We start from the raw sequence: 12,587 nt of genomic DNA on the forward strand, positions 1-12,587 counted from the left end.
AATCTGGGACTCTCCACCATTTGACCCTTAGAACTGAAGAAGCTTCTCGGATGAGAGGGGAAACGTCTTCAAGCAACTCAAAGAAGTCCAGACGCTTTTCTTTCCAAGCTCCTTAGACTCTCAAGCACATGGTTTCTAGTCAGCATGTGAATTGAAATCAAAGCTTTCTAAAAATGCAAATCACACTTATGATTTAATGTTTTATGAAATTATTTAACATAAAGCTGTTTGATGAACTTCAGATGTACTCGCCTTATGCGAATAAAAAATAGCTGTTGTTAGTGGTGAAGTTTGGGGGATGTCCTGAATCAGATGCTTCCATTCAGCTGATTATCTTATTAAGCAGGCTGATTTGCATCCACCCACAGCTGTAACTATAAGTCGTGGTGGCGCAGTTTTTATTTGGCCATAATAAAATAGCTGATATTCATCCACCGTATAGACATGCGCTCTTTTTCCCAGTCATAGTTCTGTCAATGCGTGTATAGACTGAGGTCTTCTCTCCAGTCTGTTTTAGTGAAACTAACAGTCGATATATGTATTCATCAGCTCCAAGTCTTGATGGCAGAGCGGTGCAGACACACAGGCTCATAAACATAAATGCAGGTGATGTTTCAATCATACTGTGCATATCCCATACAAGTGTGTCATGCTTCTGTCTCCTTGGGACAGATAATCTTTTTATTGTTCAGCAGTTACATTTTAATTATCAGTCATGATTTAATCGTGGTTGCTGTGTCACCGCTTGTCCCTTGGAGGCACTGATCCCCGTTTTCTGTTTAAAGTGAAGAGAAGCTTCTGATAATATTATAAAATATTCAGTTTACTGAGCAGTGTCCTCCAGCAGGACAAACTGTTTCTAAAGAAAACGGTGTAAAAAGACATTAGAAGCATCTTTTATCTGTGTTGGCACATTACTCCCTCTGAGCTATGCTGCATGGGAGTGTTGTTGTTGATCTGATTTTCCTACAGTGGCACACACAGCATCAGAAGCCCTGTGTTTCAGCAGGCTCACTGGCTATTCCTCACTACACATGCAGCTCAGCTGTAAATGAAATGGCCTGTAAGTCTCCATAATGGAGACACCAGAGGCATGTACTCACATCAGATTATCAGCATCCAGCATCATATTGGGGATGACAGGGAGAAATCCTAGAAAAAGCTGAAGAGGGGGAGGAGGAGGCAGAAAAAAAGGGGAGATGAGATGAGGAGTGGAGGGTCCAAGGGCTCCTCCAGGAGCTGCTGCTCGTCCCAGTTCTGTCTGCACCGTCGTCTCCATGAATTATTTGACTGCAGCATGAGGACGTTTTTGCAGACAGGAGCCTGTGGACCATGTTTATATACCACATCCCACTGCTCCCGTACAGACTGTCTCCTAATATGTGTCACTGATTTTATGATTTCCATGGAGGACATTTTGAACTCAATACCAAAAGGGGAGATGTTCATAAAATAAGCTATCACAATGACAACTACGATGGGTAGTTTGCAGAGGGGAATCTTTACATCTTTGTTTAAAAATATGTGAAAAAATTGTATATATAAAAAAAGATGGATGGAAAATTATTATTATTATTGAACAGCTTTTCACTCCTCCTGTCATAGGCAGTGAGAGCAGCACGTGTAACCCTGCTAACGCTTTCCAATCATGGTGACTGTTTTAGCCACACAGCGTTCACAACAACCTGAGGTGTGAGTCTTCTTCATGAGAGGAAAGAACAAAAGACGACTGGTTCTGTTCATTACCAGCTGCATATTTTTTTATTTGTGGACTGTGATAGAGAAGCTTGTCCACAGCTCAAAGTTAAAATAATCTTTATTTACTTTACTCTAAGCCTTGGTGCAGCACCTCAGTTTATCAGAGACAAGCTGCTTTAGCTTCTCTCTGTATGAACATTTGGAAAACACTGGTTGGAGACGGTGGCCCAAACAAAATTATTGCGACCTTGTTCAGTGAGCTTTGCAGTCTTGTTGAAGAAGGCGACCAGATGTGACCTCTCCTCAAAGTGAGTTTGGTGCACTGATAAAATGGCAATAAGACTGAGTCACACTAACATCAACACATTACATGCAATGGGGTGTGTCATAATATGTCTTAACCGTCCAATCATAAACAGAAATGTCTTTAATCTTGTTATCATATAGAAATATAACCCAAATAGTCTGCAACCAGTTGAATCACCTAAAGAGGCGCAGCACAGACGAGTGTTTCTTATTGGTGCAGTATGACTCAGATTGATAGCATCGTGTTGGTATTCCCTGGGTTTATAAATAAGATTTGAAAACCTTTCTCAGTCTTTTGGAGAGTGATTACGGCCAGTCTGATTCAGGGCACGATTGTTTGGAGACCGGTTGTCTTCCACCAGTTGACCTGTGCAGTCACTTTACAACCAACTGGTCACTGCAGCAGCTTGTAATCAGTTTCCCTAAGCAAAAAAAAACTTAATGCAGTCATCAGGCAACCTGCCGCTTTAGCCTAGTAGCAAGGAGGTTGTCATCCTACTGACAGAGCTATAATTTAACCATCCTCTGACTAACTGCCCCTCCTGCAGGTAAAGATGCTCACAGATGATTACATTAAAGACATCAGCTCTTGTTGACATCATACAGAGCCAAGAATAGAAAAAAACTGAAACTTAGCAATCATTTTTTTTATAAACATGCTGGCCTCTTTTAGCCATGTTTAGATTGAACAGCCTTTTTAGACCTTATATATAACAGAAGATAAGAAAAAAAAGCCAATCCCAACAGGTTCACTTTTATGTCAAGGTCGAGCTGCATTTCTGGGCCTTCTTTTTATTTTCTGCACAGTACAGACAGAGAACGCTAACATCTAATATTGAAGGTTTTCAAAGAGAATAAAAGAATCAAACCTTCACCCAAGTAAACTCAGACCACAAGAGCTCCTCAAACCACTTAACTGTCTCTGTCTTGGGGGGGGGTTTGGCATTTTGTTGCTCATTAATAGATGTGAGACAAGATTGGAGACACCTGAAATCAATATTCATGCGACCTTACACAAGAAAACGAATCAAATCAAATTAAAGCCACCATGTTGTTTATTTTCCGCTACATTTAATACAGCTCCGCTCTCACTCTCGCTCACTGCTGCTCTCATAAATCAGGGCTGATAGGAGAGCATCTGTGATTTTGTGGTGATATTTTCAAACATGCCAGAAACTTCCGAGCGAATGAGGATGCATTTCTGGCTACTGGGCAACAGGTTTGTGCAAGAATCTGGCCAGAATCTGGATTGTTTGTCTGAGCAGTTTGTCTGTTTTAAAAAAACAACTGTTAAATAGTTGTAGTCTGAATTACTCAAAACTACAAAATTATTGTGAGAAGCTTTAATATATTAAAAAAAACTATCCAGCAGTCCATAACTGCAAAAAACAATACATCAAAACAAACTAATCATTCATAAGGGTGTTGTCTAAAGGGTGGGTTTAGGTAAATGAAACAGTTTGGTTAGGGCAGGGTCATGGTCGTGGTAATTGTTGGTTAAAGGCCACAGGCTGGACACCACAGTGTCAGACATTGACGGTTTGGTTGTACACCGATCCATCCACCCCAAACTGCTTCCTGGGAGGTTTGGCTGTAATGTAACAACATGCTTTGTGCAGCTTTAAAGCATCATTTAAGTTGGAAAAAAATGGAAATGTGTTGAGAAATCGTGCACCCGGTCAGTGACTTCTATCTGTCCCAGTCCGCAGTTACTTCTTTAATCCTCTTGTGCACCTTGAGAGAATGTCTTCCCTGCTATGTACGTTATCTAAAACATGTTATGTAGACTTAAAGATGGCTAATCTGTTCTTTTTTTTTAATGAATTTGCAAAGTGAGGTCCTCCAATGACCTCCTAGTTAAAGGTGGTTCCCCATCTAGTGCTTGTGAACATTAAATGTTTGCACAAGCAACATCTGGGCCGATTTCTATTGGTGGAGGACAGTCTGGTTATTGTGGACAATCTCAGCCTTAAAACAAAATTCTCTTGCTGCAGCAGAAAAATTCACAGGCCTCTGCAGCCTGTCATCCACTGTCCTCAGGCGCAGCCAGAGGCTTTTCTCAATGTGCGCTGCCGGAGTTGGGTTTCACTTCTGGTAGTGCTACGATGAGGTCAGCATTGTGCACAAATTAAAAAAGCTCTCTGGAGGTCAGTGGGTTTTTGTGTCAGGTTTATCATAGTCCAGCAGGGCTGGACAGCTGGTTTGGGGGTTCAGCCAGGCAGGGTTGGCTTGGCTGAGAAAAAAACAGCAGGGCCACACCTGTTGGGGTGATTCATGATGAATAGCATCACAGCTCTGGAAAATTGCAGTGACTGAGGTCAAACTCTTTTAGAAAGAGCACAGCAAATAATGCATCTGCAACTTTAAAAATAGAGATCTCAGTTTCCGTCAGAAAATTCAAGAAATATGTCCCCACTGATTGACTTGAAACATATTTTTAAGCAATTTGATTACCTGATCCAAATATGAGGTTTTCCACCGGATAATCTTTTTGTTTTATTCAGAGTGCGGCTGCATTTCTCTGTAATTGTCTGTTATGGTTTTTAAATAGAAACATAAATGGAAGGCAGTCACTATTTTATTACATTAGCCTGCACAGCTAATCAACTTAATTAAATCAGAATAGGCCTTGAATCCACATGACTAAGTTGTAACTGCCAGGCTCACATCAGTGACGAGGTAGTGACAGAACTGTCTTAACAAAGAGACATTTCTGTTTAATCTTTGTGTGCTGGATAAAGCTGTTTTTTAAAGTAAAATGTCACACCTCTGATAGCTTAATGTGTTTAATGAGTTTTGTATAGTTATAAAAGAGTGACCGTGCTTCATTTTCTCTTATAAATGTTATAATATAAGCAGCTAATACAGGAAATTAAGCCCTTTTACCTTCAAAGCAAAAGTTTCACTTTTTTAACATTTTGGCTACAGCACTAAGACATATGTTGTCCATTGCAATTTTTTTTCTAGTTCAACTAGAAGTTAGCAAATGTGTTTGCAGACAACCCGCTGTCTTCCATGCAAACCATGAAGAACCTTGACAATCTGCTAGACATTAAAGTACAGGGAAAAGGAGGTTTTTGGTGAAGCACTCTTATTATTTGGCCTAGTGACAACCAGCAACCACTCACCAACCCATCAGGGAGTACACACATGCACGCAATGCGCCTCTGACATCACATGAGAAACCTGAATACCATCAGCTAGGCTAAACAAAAACTTCATGATTAGTTTATACCAAATGAATTAGAAAATTAATTTGCTGAACTAGCTTATTTGCTAGCTGAACTAGCTTATTTGCTAGCTGAACTAGCTTATTTGCTAGTTCAGCAAATCAATTCATTTGCTAAACTAGCAAATAAGCTAGTCTAATCATGTTGGTTAGCTATAGTAAAAACTTGACAACCAGTTTCATGAAAATGAAAGTTAAATGTATTTAATGCTAATCATCATCTTTAAATGTTCAATACAGACTTGTCTTTGCTTTGAAACAATTCAAACAAATGAGGTAAAACTGAAAGTTCCAGCAAATACCACTTCCAGAAAAAAAACATTTTTCTTGCTTGTCAAAGACAAACTTGAGTATTCATGAACCTGAGCCTAATTGGAGGCAAAAATATTTGTCCAAACAATGTTGGATCAGGACGTTGCAATCAATATATGCAATCTAGTGCCAGGGGGCAAAGCCTCAAATTATATTTAATATGCAGGAGAATTTTTTTATTGTACTTTTAACCGACTTTATGGGAGGTCCCCAGAGTTTGGTGAAGGGTTAAAACACAATGCACACACAAAAACCTAGCACTTCCAAAACAAAAGCATTACCGCATACTTATAATCCAGTTCACCCTATTCCTATCTCTATTCCGCTAATGTACATAGCGTTATATATTTATATAACACTATGATAAACTGCATATTTAAAATCTAAGATTTCAGGTGTTTCTCCTCAGATTTGCACCAACGATTGCCAGCACTGTTGCATAACAATAATTATGCAATCTTCCCAAAAATGGGACTTTATCCTTTATGATTTCCAGCCATATTTTTGAAGACGACCATGCAGTCTGGGGAGAAGATGACACAAACACTTTGAAACAACACATTCGTCTGTCTTGCCAAACTAACCTCAAGCTTGCCAAGTTGGCTTATCTTTACAAGCCAGCCTTTATCATCAGTCGCATTACCAATATTCAGAGGCATCCACAAATAGTCATTATGTAAATATTGCCTTTCATCTCTTTTTTAAAGCCATTAACTTGAATTGAAACTGAGAGTGTTTGCTGATTGGAGAAGGAGAGAATACATTCGCAAGAGAAACATTCTTACAAGCAGGAGTCTGAGCCTTAAACTCCCCTGGGCCTCTGACTATGACGTAGGTGGATTCAGTGTTAGAGTCTTTATAAGCATGCTGCACAGATCCAGCCATGTGCTGGGCCAGCTTGTGTTTGGTGGAGCAGCGGGGTCAAGGCAGCCACGCTGAGGCTGCGGGATCCCCGGGGGTCGAGGAGGAAGCAGCGACTTCACAGTGGATCATCTTCAGCTGACTGTGCAGCAGCCGAGCGAGCCCAGGCACACTTTCATGCCCCAGCTGTCAGCAGAGGGGCTGGATACTGCTTTGATCAGGAGAACTCAGCAAACAGCCAGGTGTTAGGTGATCAATAACAAATATTTTGTGGTGATGCTTCAGTTTTGGGTTTTTTTTTCTTTTTTTTACTTTGTGACTTGCTCTGGAAATGTTGTAGTCTTGTTGCGGTAGACATTCAAAACACACTTCTAAGAGGAGCAGACTGCAATTTTGGTATCCCAAGATTTTCGATTAGCAGCAATTAATGCAATGTTCCTAAAACCCACGCACCAGTGGGCAGGTTTGGGACTCTTGAATCTTAGCTTGTGTAGACCTGTATTTTAATGTCTGGGTAAAAATGAAATAAAGATCAAAGTTAGTTTTATATCTGTGCATCTGGGAATTCAGTCAAAAAAGGCTTAACAAAAAGTCTGTCTCCAAGTGAATCAAAAGCAGCTTCATATTTTCGTCTAATATCCAAGATAATATATAAGTGGCAATAAAAGTGATTTCTACAGCCCGTATATGGACATGGATGGATGTGGACATGTTTTAAACCTCCTTGTAATTTTCCCACTGAGCAATTGTGTCTGAACATCTTCTGCTATTTAACTGACCAGATCAATATTCCAGCAGTTTAATGAATGATCCTGGTCCCTGTAACCATGATAACCATCAGCTAATCACGTATCAGTTCTGGCAAAGTTATTGAAACCCAAATGTTTGCGTTGTTGTCTTCCAGGGTGAAAAAAGTCCAGTTTCCTGTGAAGGTTTGCCGTTCAGGTCTGGAGATTCACATGCGAGGCAAGCCCAAGAACATCTCGGTGGAGACCAAAGCCGGTCAAACCATCGCCGATTTCAAGAAGAGTAAAGACGGTTTCATCCTGCTGGTCCCCGCTAACTAACAGTCCCCCAGTCAAACCATTAACAGCTACACCTCATCGACATCTAAGGAGAAAATATCAGCCACAGACATCCCAGCTGGACTTTAGCAAGAATTTCTTTTAATACAATTTTTCAGTATATGAGGATTTTAAAGTAGTAATCTGAGCATTTTTTCTGGGAGAATCTGCTTTCTTCAGCACGCAGAGGAAACTGAAAGCTGAAATACTTTTATATTCATTTATAACACATTTATATGTATCGTACTGTTTATGCTTTTTTGTATTTTTATGAAATATAAAGATGTTTTTTTTAAGATATGATTGAAAAAACAGAAACAAAAAGCACTTTTTATGATGATAAATATGGACATGTTTTTGTGTTGTAACACACCGCTGCCTGCAGACTGAGATAATTATGTCAGAAGTAATAAAAGGGGAAAGAAAAAAGACAGTGGGGGAAAATTCATTATTCAATGTTTACTTAAGTTCTCTGTATGTTAATGTTTCTCTCATGTTTTGCTGCATGAACAGAGTGAATGTCGACTTTACGCAGTAATTAAAACCCATTAAAATGTTCAGCCTTAAGTGGCTTTAAGGCTTCCCTGCACAAATCTACTGTAACATAATGAATCAGTAAAGACGCTTCTATCCGTCCTCTGAGTGGCAGCTATGAGCCCGCGTCCACAGAAAACTGGAGCCCGTGACGCAGGAGCTGCTTCCTCTCTCGTCCCCTTTCCTGATAGTTAGACTGATAAACACAAACCAGCACTGGAGAGGTCATTTAAATGATTTCTGAGGAATGAAACTGAACATTCCTTGTTTATTTATTGTGCTATCCGGTTGTCCAGATATGTTTCTTTTATTGTGAACAAACTCACCATGAAACCTGCTTTTATACAAACGTCTTCTATTGGAGTCTTTTACAGAACTTTAAATAAAAGTACGGCATTAAATAAAGTGTAAATTTGTCGTCTCAGGAGAAGCCGCACTAAACTGAAGCCCAACTTGTTTATCATGGTTAAAGCTAACCAATCATAGAAAACTTACAAGAAACGTGTGATTAAGTTGAACCTTGTGTGTTTCTACAGTGCCGTTGAAAATCGTGCTACCTTTGCATTGTTTACGTTTTGAGATTTATAGAAACAATAATTGTGACAATAAATGTTTTTTTACATTAATAATCATGAGTGTTTTCCAGGTCTAACTAACAGCAGCTGCAGATAAATTTGAGCTCTTTTGTGTAATTCTTCCCAGAATATTTACAACTGAAGAACAGATAAACCATTTGGTATGAACCAGATTTACGGACATGCTTAAAGAAAATGATCCTTTAATGGTAAAGATTGCTGCATAATTGTCATTATTAGTCCTTTAGTTTGTTGTCTCAATGTTTGATGCAAACTGTCCCGTGGAAGGAACTGATACTTACATAATACAAGTGGTAAAAAAATAAAGCCAGGACTATAAACTACAGTTCCTCTGGTGGCCACTCAAGACTAACTCCAAATATGAGTTAATCCCCACAGACTCCCATGTTACAGCAGGAATAAACATGTTTACAGCCTGCTACAAACATGGTTTCAGTCTCTGTAGCTGATTTACATGCTTATAACAACTGAACCGGGTTTGTTGTTGTTTAGTCCCGGGAGGCTTTTTACATAACCGATCATTTTAAACTCAATTAAGGCGAACAGTCTGTGACTGAACCAGACCTATCCACTTTGTTTGAGATATTTTAGATGTATTATCAGCCAAAAAAAATGTTGTGTGGCTTACTGTACTAACAAATGACCCAAGAAGTCTCTGCTTCAGTTTCACATTCTGGTAATTTTTAAACTACCAGTCAACACACAATTTATACCTGCAGCCAATGCTAATTAAATTAGATGTTGGTTGATAACTTAACATTCTACCTTTCTGACTCAAATGAAAATCAGCCAGTGGTGCTGATACCAATACAAATACTTTTAACCTGTAAAGGCAGCTTGTGTTACATGATTTATAAATGAATCATCATCAGTTAGCAATTTCTTTTTGTGCCAGCCTCTAAAGCACTTTGGCTCAGCCACTGTTGCTTAAGTGTGCTACAGGCTATAAATACAATTCACATGACAGTCAGCACAAAAAGGTTTGCACATTTTTCACAGATTATAACGGATGTATCTTTTTTAATTTTCCAAAGAAAAAAATGTTTAACACAGTTCAGTACGCTTCATACTAAGAGGGTAGAAACAAAGCATCCTATCAGTCCTAGCGCTAGCATCGATCAAATACCACTACCAGTGTTGGTATCGATATAGATGTTTAGATCAGTCTGCCCATCTCTAGGAGGCAGGTGAGGCCACAGGTGGTGGCGACTGGACTGATGACGGTCTCCGTTTCTTTTCATAGTGAAGGAACAGACGAGCAGAGAAGGGAGAGACAGAGGTCTGGACTGACTGTGTCTTTGTCTGTGCAACTGATAAGTAAAGTGAAAACCAGTAAGCACAACCATCGCATGTGTTGGGTCCTTGAACAGATGCATCCTGGGTGTACTCTTAGGAGAGATGTTACAAGCATATCCCAGCAGGAGTTGCCCCGGGGAAGACCCAGAGCATGCTGGAGGGATTATATCTCTCAGCTGGCTTGGGAATGCCTTGGTATCCCCTTCAGATGAGCTAGACGAGGTGGGGGGAGAGGAAGATCTGGGTTTCTCTGCTTTGACTGCTGCCCTCACAAGCTAAAACGTCCATCCTGCATGGATGGATGCACAAACATAACAGTGTCCCTCTTTTATACATGCCCACTATAGGGTGGATTTAAAACAGCCTTGGACTTTTTTATTCCTTTATTATTCCTTATTCTCAATGCAACTGCAGATTCGGGTGTGTTATGCTAGTAGCAGCTAATGTAGCCTTTAGCCGAGATTAGCAGCAGGTTTCCAAAGAAGGACAAGCAGACTTTAATGTGGAAAATTAGATTTAGTGTTTTATTGCAAAAGCTTCATTTCAAACACAACAAAACTTCCACTTTCTTTTAGTGAGGTTTTAAATACGGTTACTGCTCCACTTGTAGTTTTTTCCCCCTCTGAGCAAATATGTGCGTGTCTCTGTTCACAGTCTGAGATCTTAATTCTCTGATGTGCTGCCAGTTTTTATCTGTCTCCACGGTGACCTGTTAGTGCGACTCGGTGATGTCCTGCCCTCGCCGTGACTCCTGCTCTTTGACGCACACCCTGCTGTGATTCCCCAAATCTCAGTGCTACATAATACTCTGAGAGTACAGATGTGTGTGTGTATTTTTCATGAGTAGGATCTGCATAATGTGGAAGGAGAAAATATTGTAGCTCTGTAAGTTACACCAAAGTCACCAAAATCGTCCGTGATGCTGGACCAGGATGTTCACACCTTCTGAATACTGGGTGGAAGTTGGAAAAAGCATGTCTTTCCTCTGATTTAAATCCGTGTTTAAGCTTCTGAGTTCTTTATAAAATAAATGACAATGATTTGTTGCCCACATCATTGTCTCAGAAGCTCAGAAAAGCAATGTAACTGCTTTCAGGGTAAGCAACATATAAAGATAACAGCCAGTAGCCGATGATGAGATTTACGCCACTGGGACCCAAGCAGACTCGCAGACATCAAATAAGCTCAAGAGACGGGGAGTATTTTGAATAGTTTGAACTGGACCGTTTCCTGCTGTGTGGCACGTGTGAGTGAGGACACCTGTGGGAAACATCCCAGCCTAATTCTGTTCAAACTGTTTGGACCTCATGTGTGGAAAGAGCCTTTCAAACTTGTTTCCAAAAACGTTAACAGATCACACTGCTCAGCTATCACTAAGCGAAAAATAAATAATGCACTGTTAAAGTGTATTTAGGGAACACTGCAAATTAAACAGCTAGTGAATGTGAAACATCAAAAAGTCGAAAGCTTGCTTGTTTTTTTTCTCTTCACTTCAAAGTGGTGCTGGGACTACAAGGCTGTCTTGACATCCTGTCTCAGGAGGTTTGATGCCAATTCACACCTTTATTCTTGCAACTGTAATGACTCTCGCATGACTGCAACGTGACATTAACGTGTGAACGATCCAGAGGAAGTTTAAAACACATAATCTTCCTCTGGGAAATGGGAGCTACAGGTATGTGAGAAGTTCTAAAGAATAAAACAGCTAAATAAAACGACTAATAACTCAGGCCTTGTAAAGATAAAATATCTGGTGCATAGTGTTTAGGGGTTTGAAAAGCATTAAAGCCAGACATATATAACAGAGAGAGAAGTTCATGGGGCATGGAAACAATAAAGATGGAAGAGGCATATCTTCTAGAGTGCAAAAACCTACTTTTTAAAACTGATTTAAATTAGTTTTTGTCTGGTAATTTTATACATGCAGTTTTTACTTCCCTGTGACGAGTGAAATTAAAGTTAATTTAGATCATGCTTCAAGGAACTGACAAAAAAAAATGCCATGTTCCTACCTGACTGAAGACTTTGTTACACTGGGGGAATTGGATTGTTTTTCATGCCTCGCTGCTATCTGAAGCAACACACCTTCGTGACGGTGCAACTTTTTGTGTAGTTTTATTACGAGGTGGTTTTGCTCAGTGCCCATTTCTCCGTGGAATAAATAAAAACAAATCAAATAAATATTGTACAAAACACAAGGCATGGTTTTCACGTTCATGTGCCATAATACAGATTACATGAAAAGTAGTGAAAGAATCATTTAGGTTGTTAAATAAAAGTCATTATCCTACGTAAGAAAAGTTTAGCATCAAAATATGCTTAAAATGCCCAAAGTAAAAGTAACTATTATACTACATTACTTCACTGGATCATTATTATTTATTTATTAATGTGTTTAGCACTTCAATGAGTGATGAGTGAGTCTTTTTGGTTTCTTCTCTGAACCTCTTGTGAACTTTTGACCCTCAGGTTTTATTAACTAGGTGACCGAAGTCAGCAGCTTCTTCTTTCGCGTCTCGTTATATTGAGATCTCAATAATCAAAGAAAAATTAAAGTAAGCATGCAGCAGAAATCATGGCCGTCGGCACACCTCAGCCCTCTGCCCTCATGCTGCTATTTTCACAGCAAATTGCATTTAGTAGCAAAACAAAGTTAATTGTAAATCTAATTTCGACTTTGAGTCTCAGAAA

General features: G+C 39.6%; 1 protein-coding gene across 4 annotated transcripts in view; it reads left to right on the plus strand.

Annotated features, from left to right (window-relative positions):
- The window catches only part of myo1g (myosin IG), a 71,355-nt gene extending 63,459 nt beyond the window's left edge, over window positions 1-7,896 (plus strand). For all 4 annotated transcript variants that reach the window (XM_040020308.1, XM_040020311.1, XM_040020310.1 and 1 more), the window contains one exon: window positions 7,311-7,896. In XM_040020308.1, the coding sequence (XP_039876242.1) occupies window positions 7,311-7,473 (163 nt within the window). In that variant the 3' untranslated portion in view covers window positions 7,474-7,896. The remainder of the gene's footprint in view (window positions 1-7,310) is intronic.
- Window positions 7,897-12,587: the final 4,691 nt, after the last annotated feature.

This window comes from Simochromis diagramma, unplaced genomic scaffold, assembly GCF_900408965.1.
Source record: "Simochromis diagramma unplaced genomic scaffold, fSimDia1.1 OVJJ01000753.1, whole genome shotgun sequence".
Classification (NCBI taxonomy): Eukaryota; Metazoa; Chordata; class Actinopteri; order Cichliformes; family Cichlidae; genus Simochromis; species Simochromis diagramma.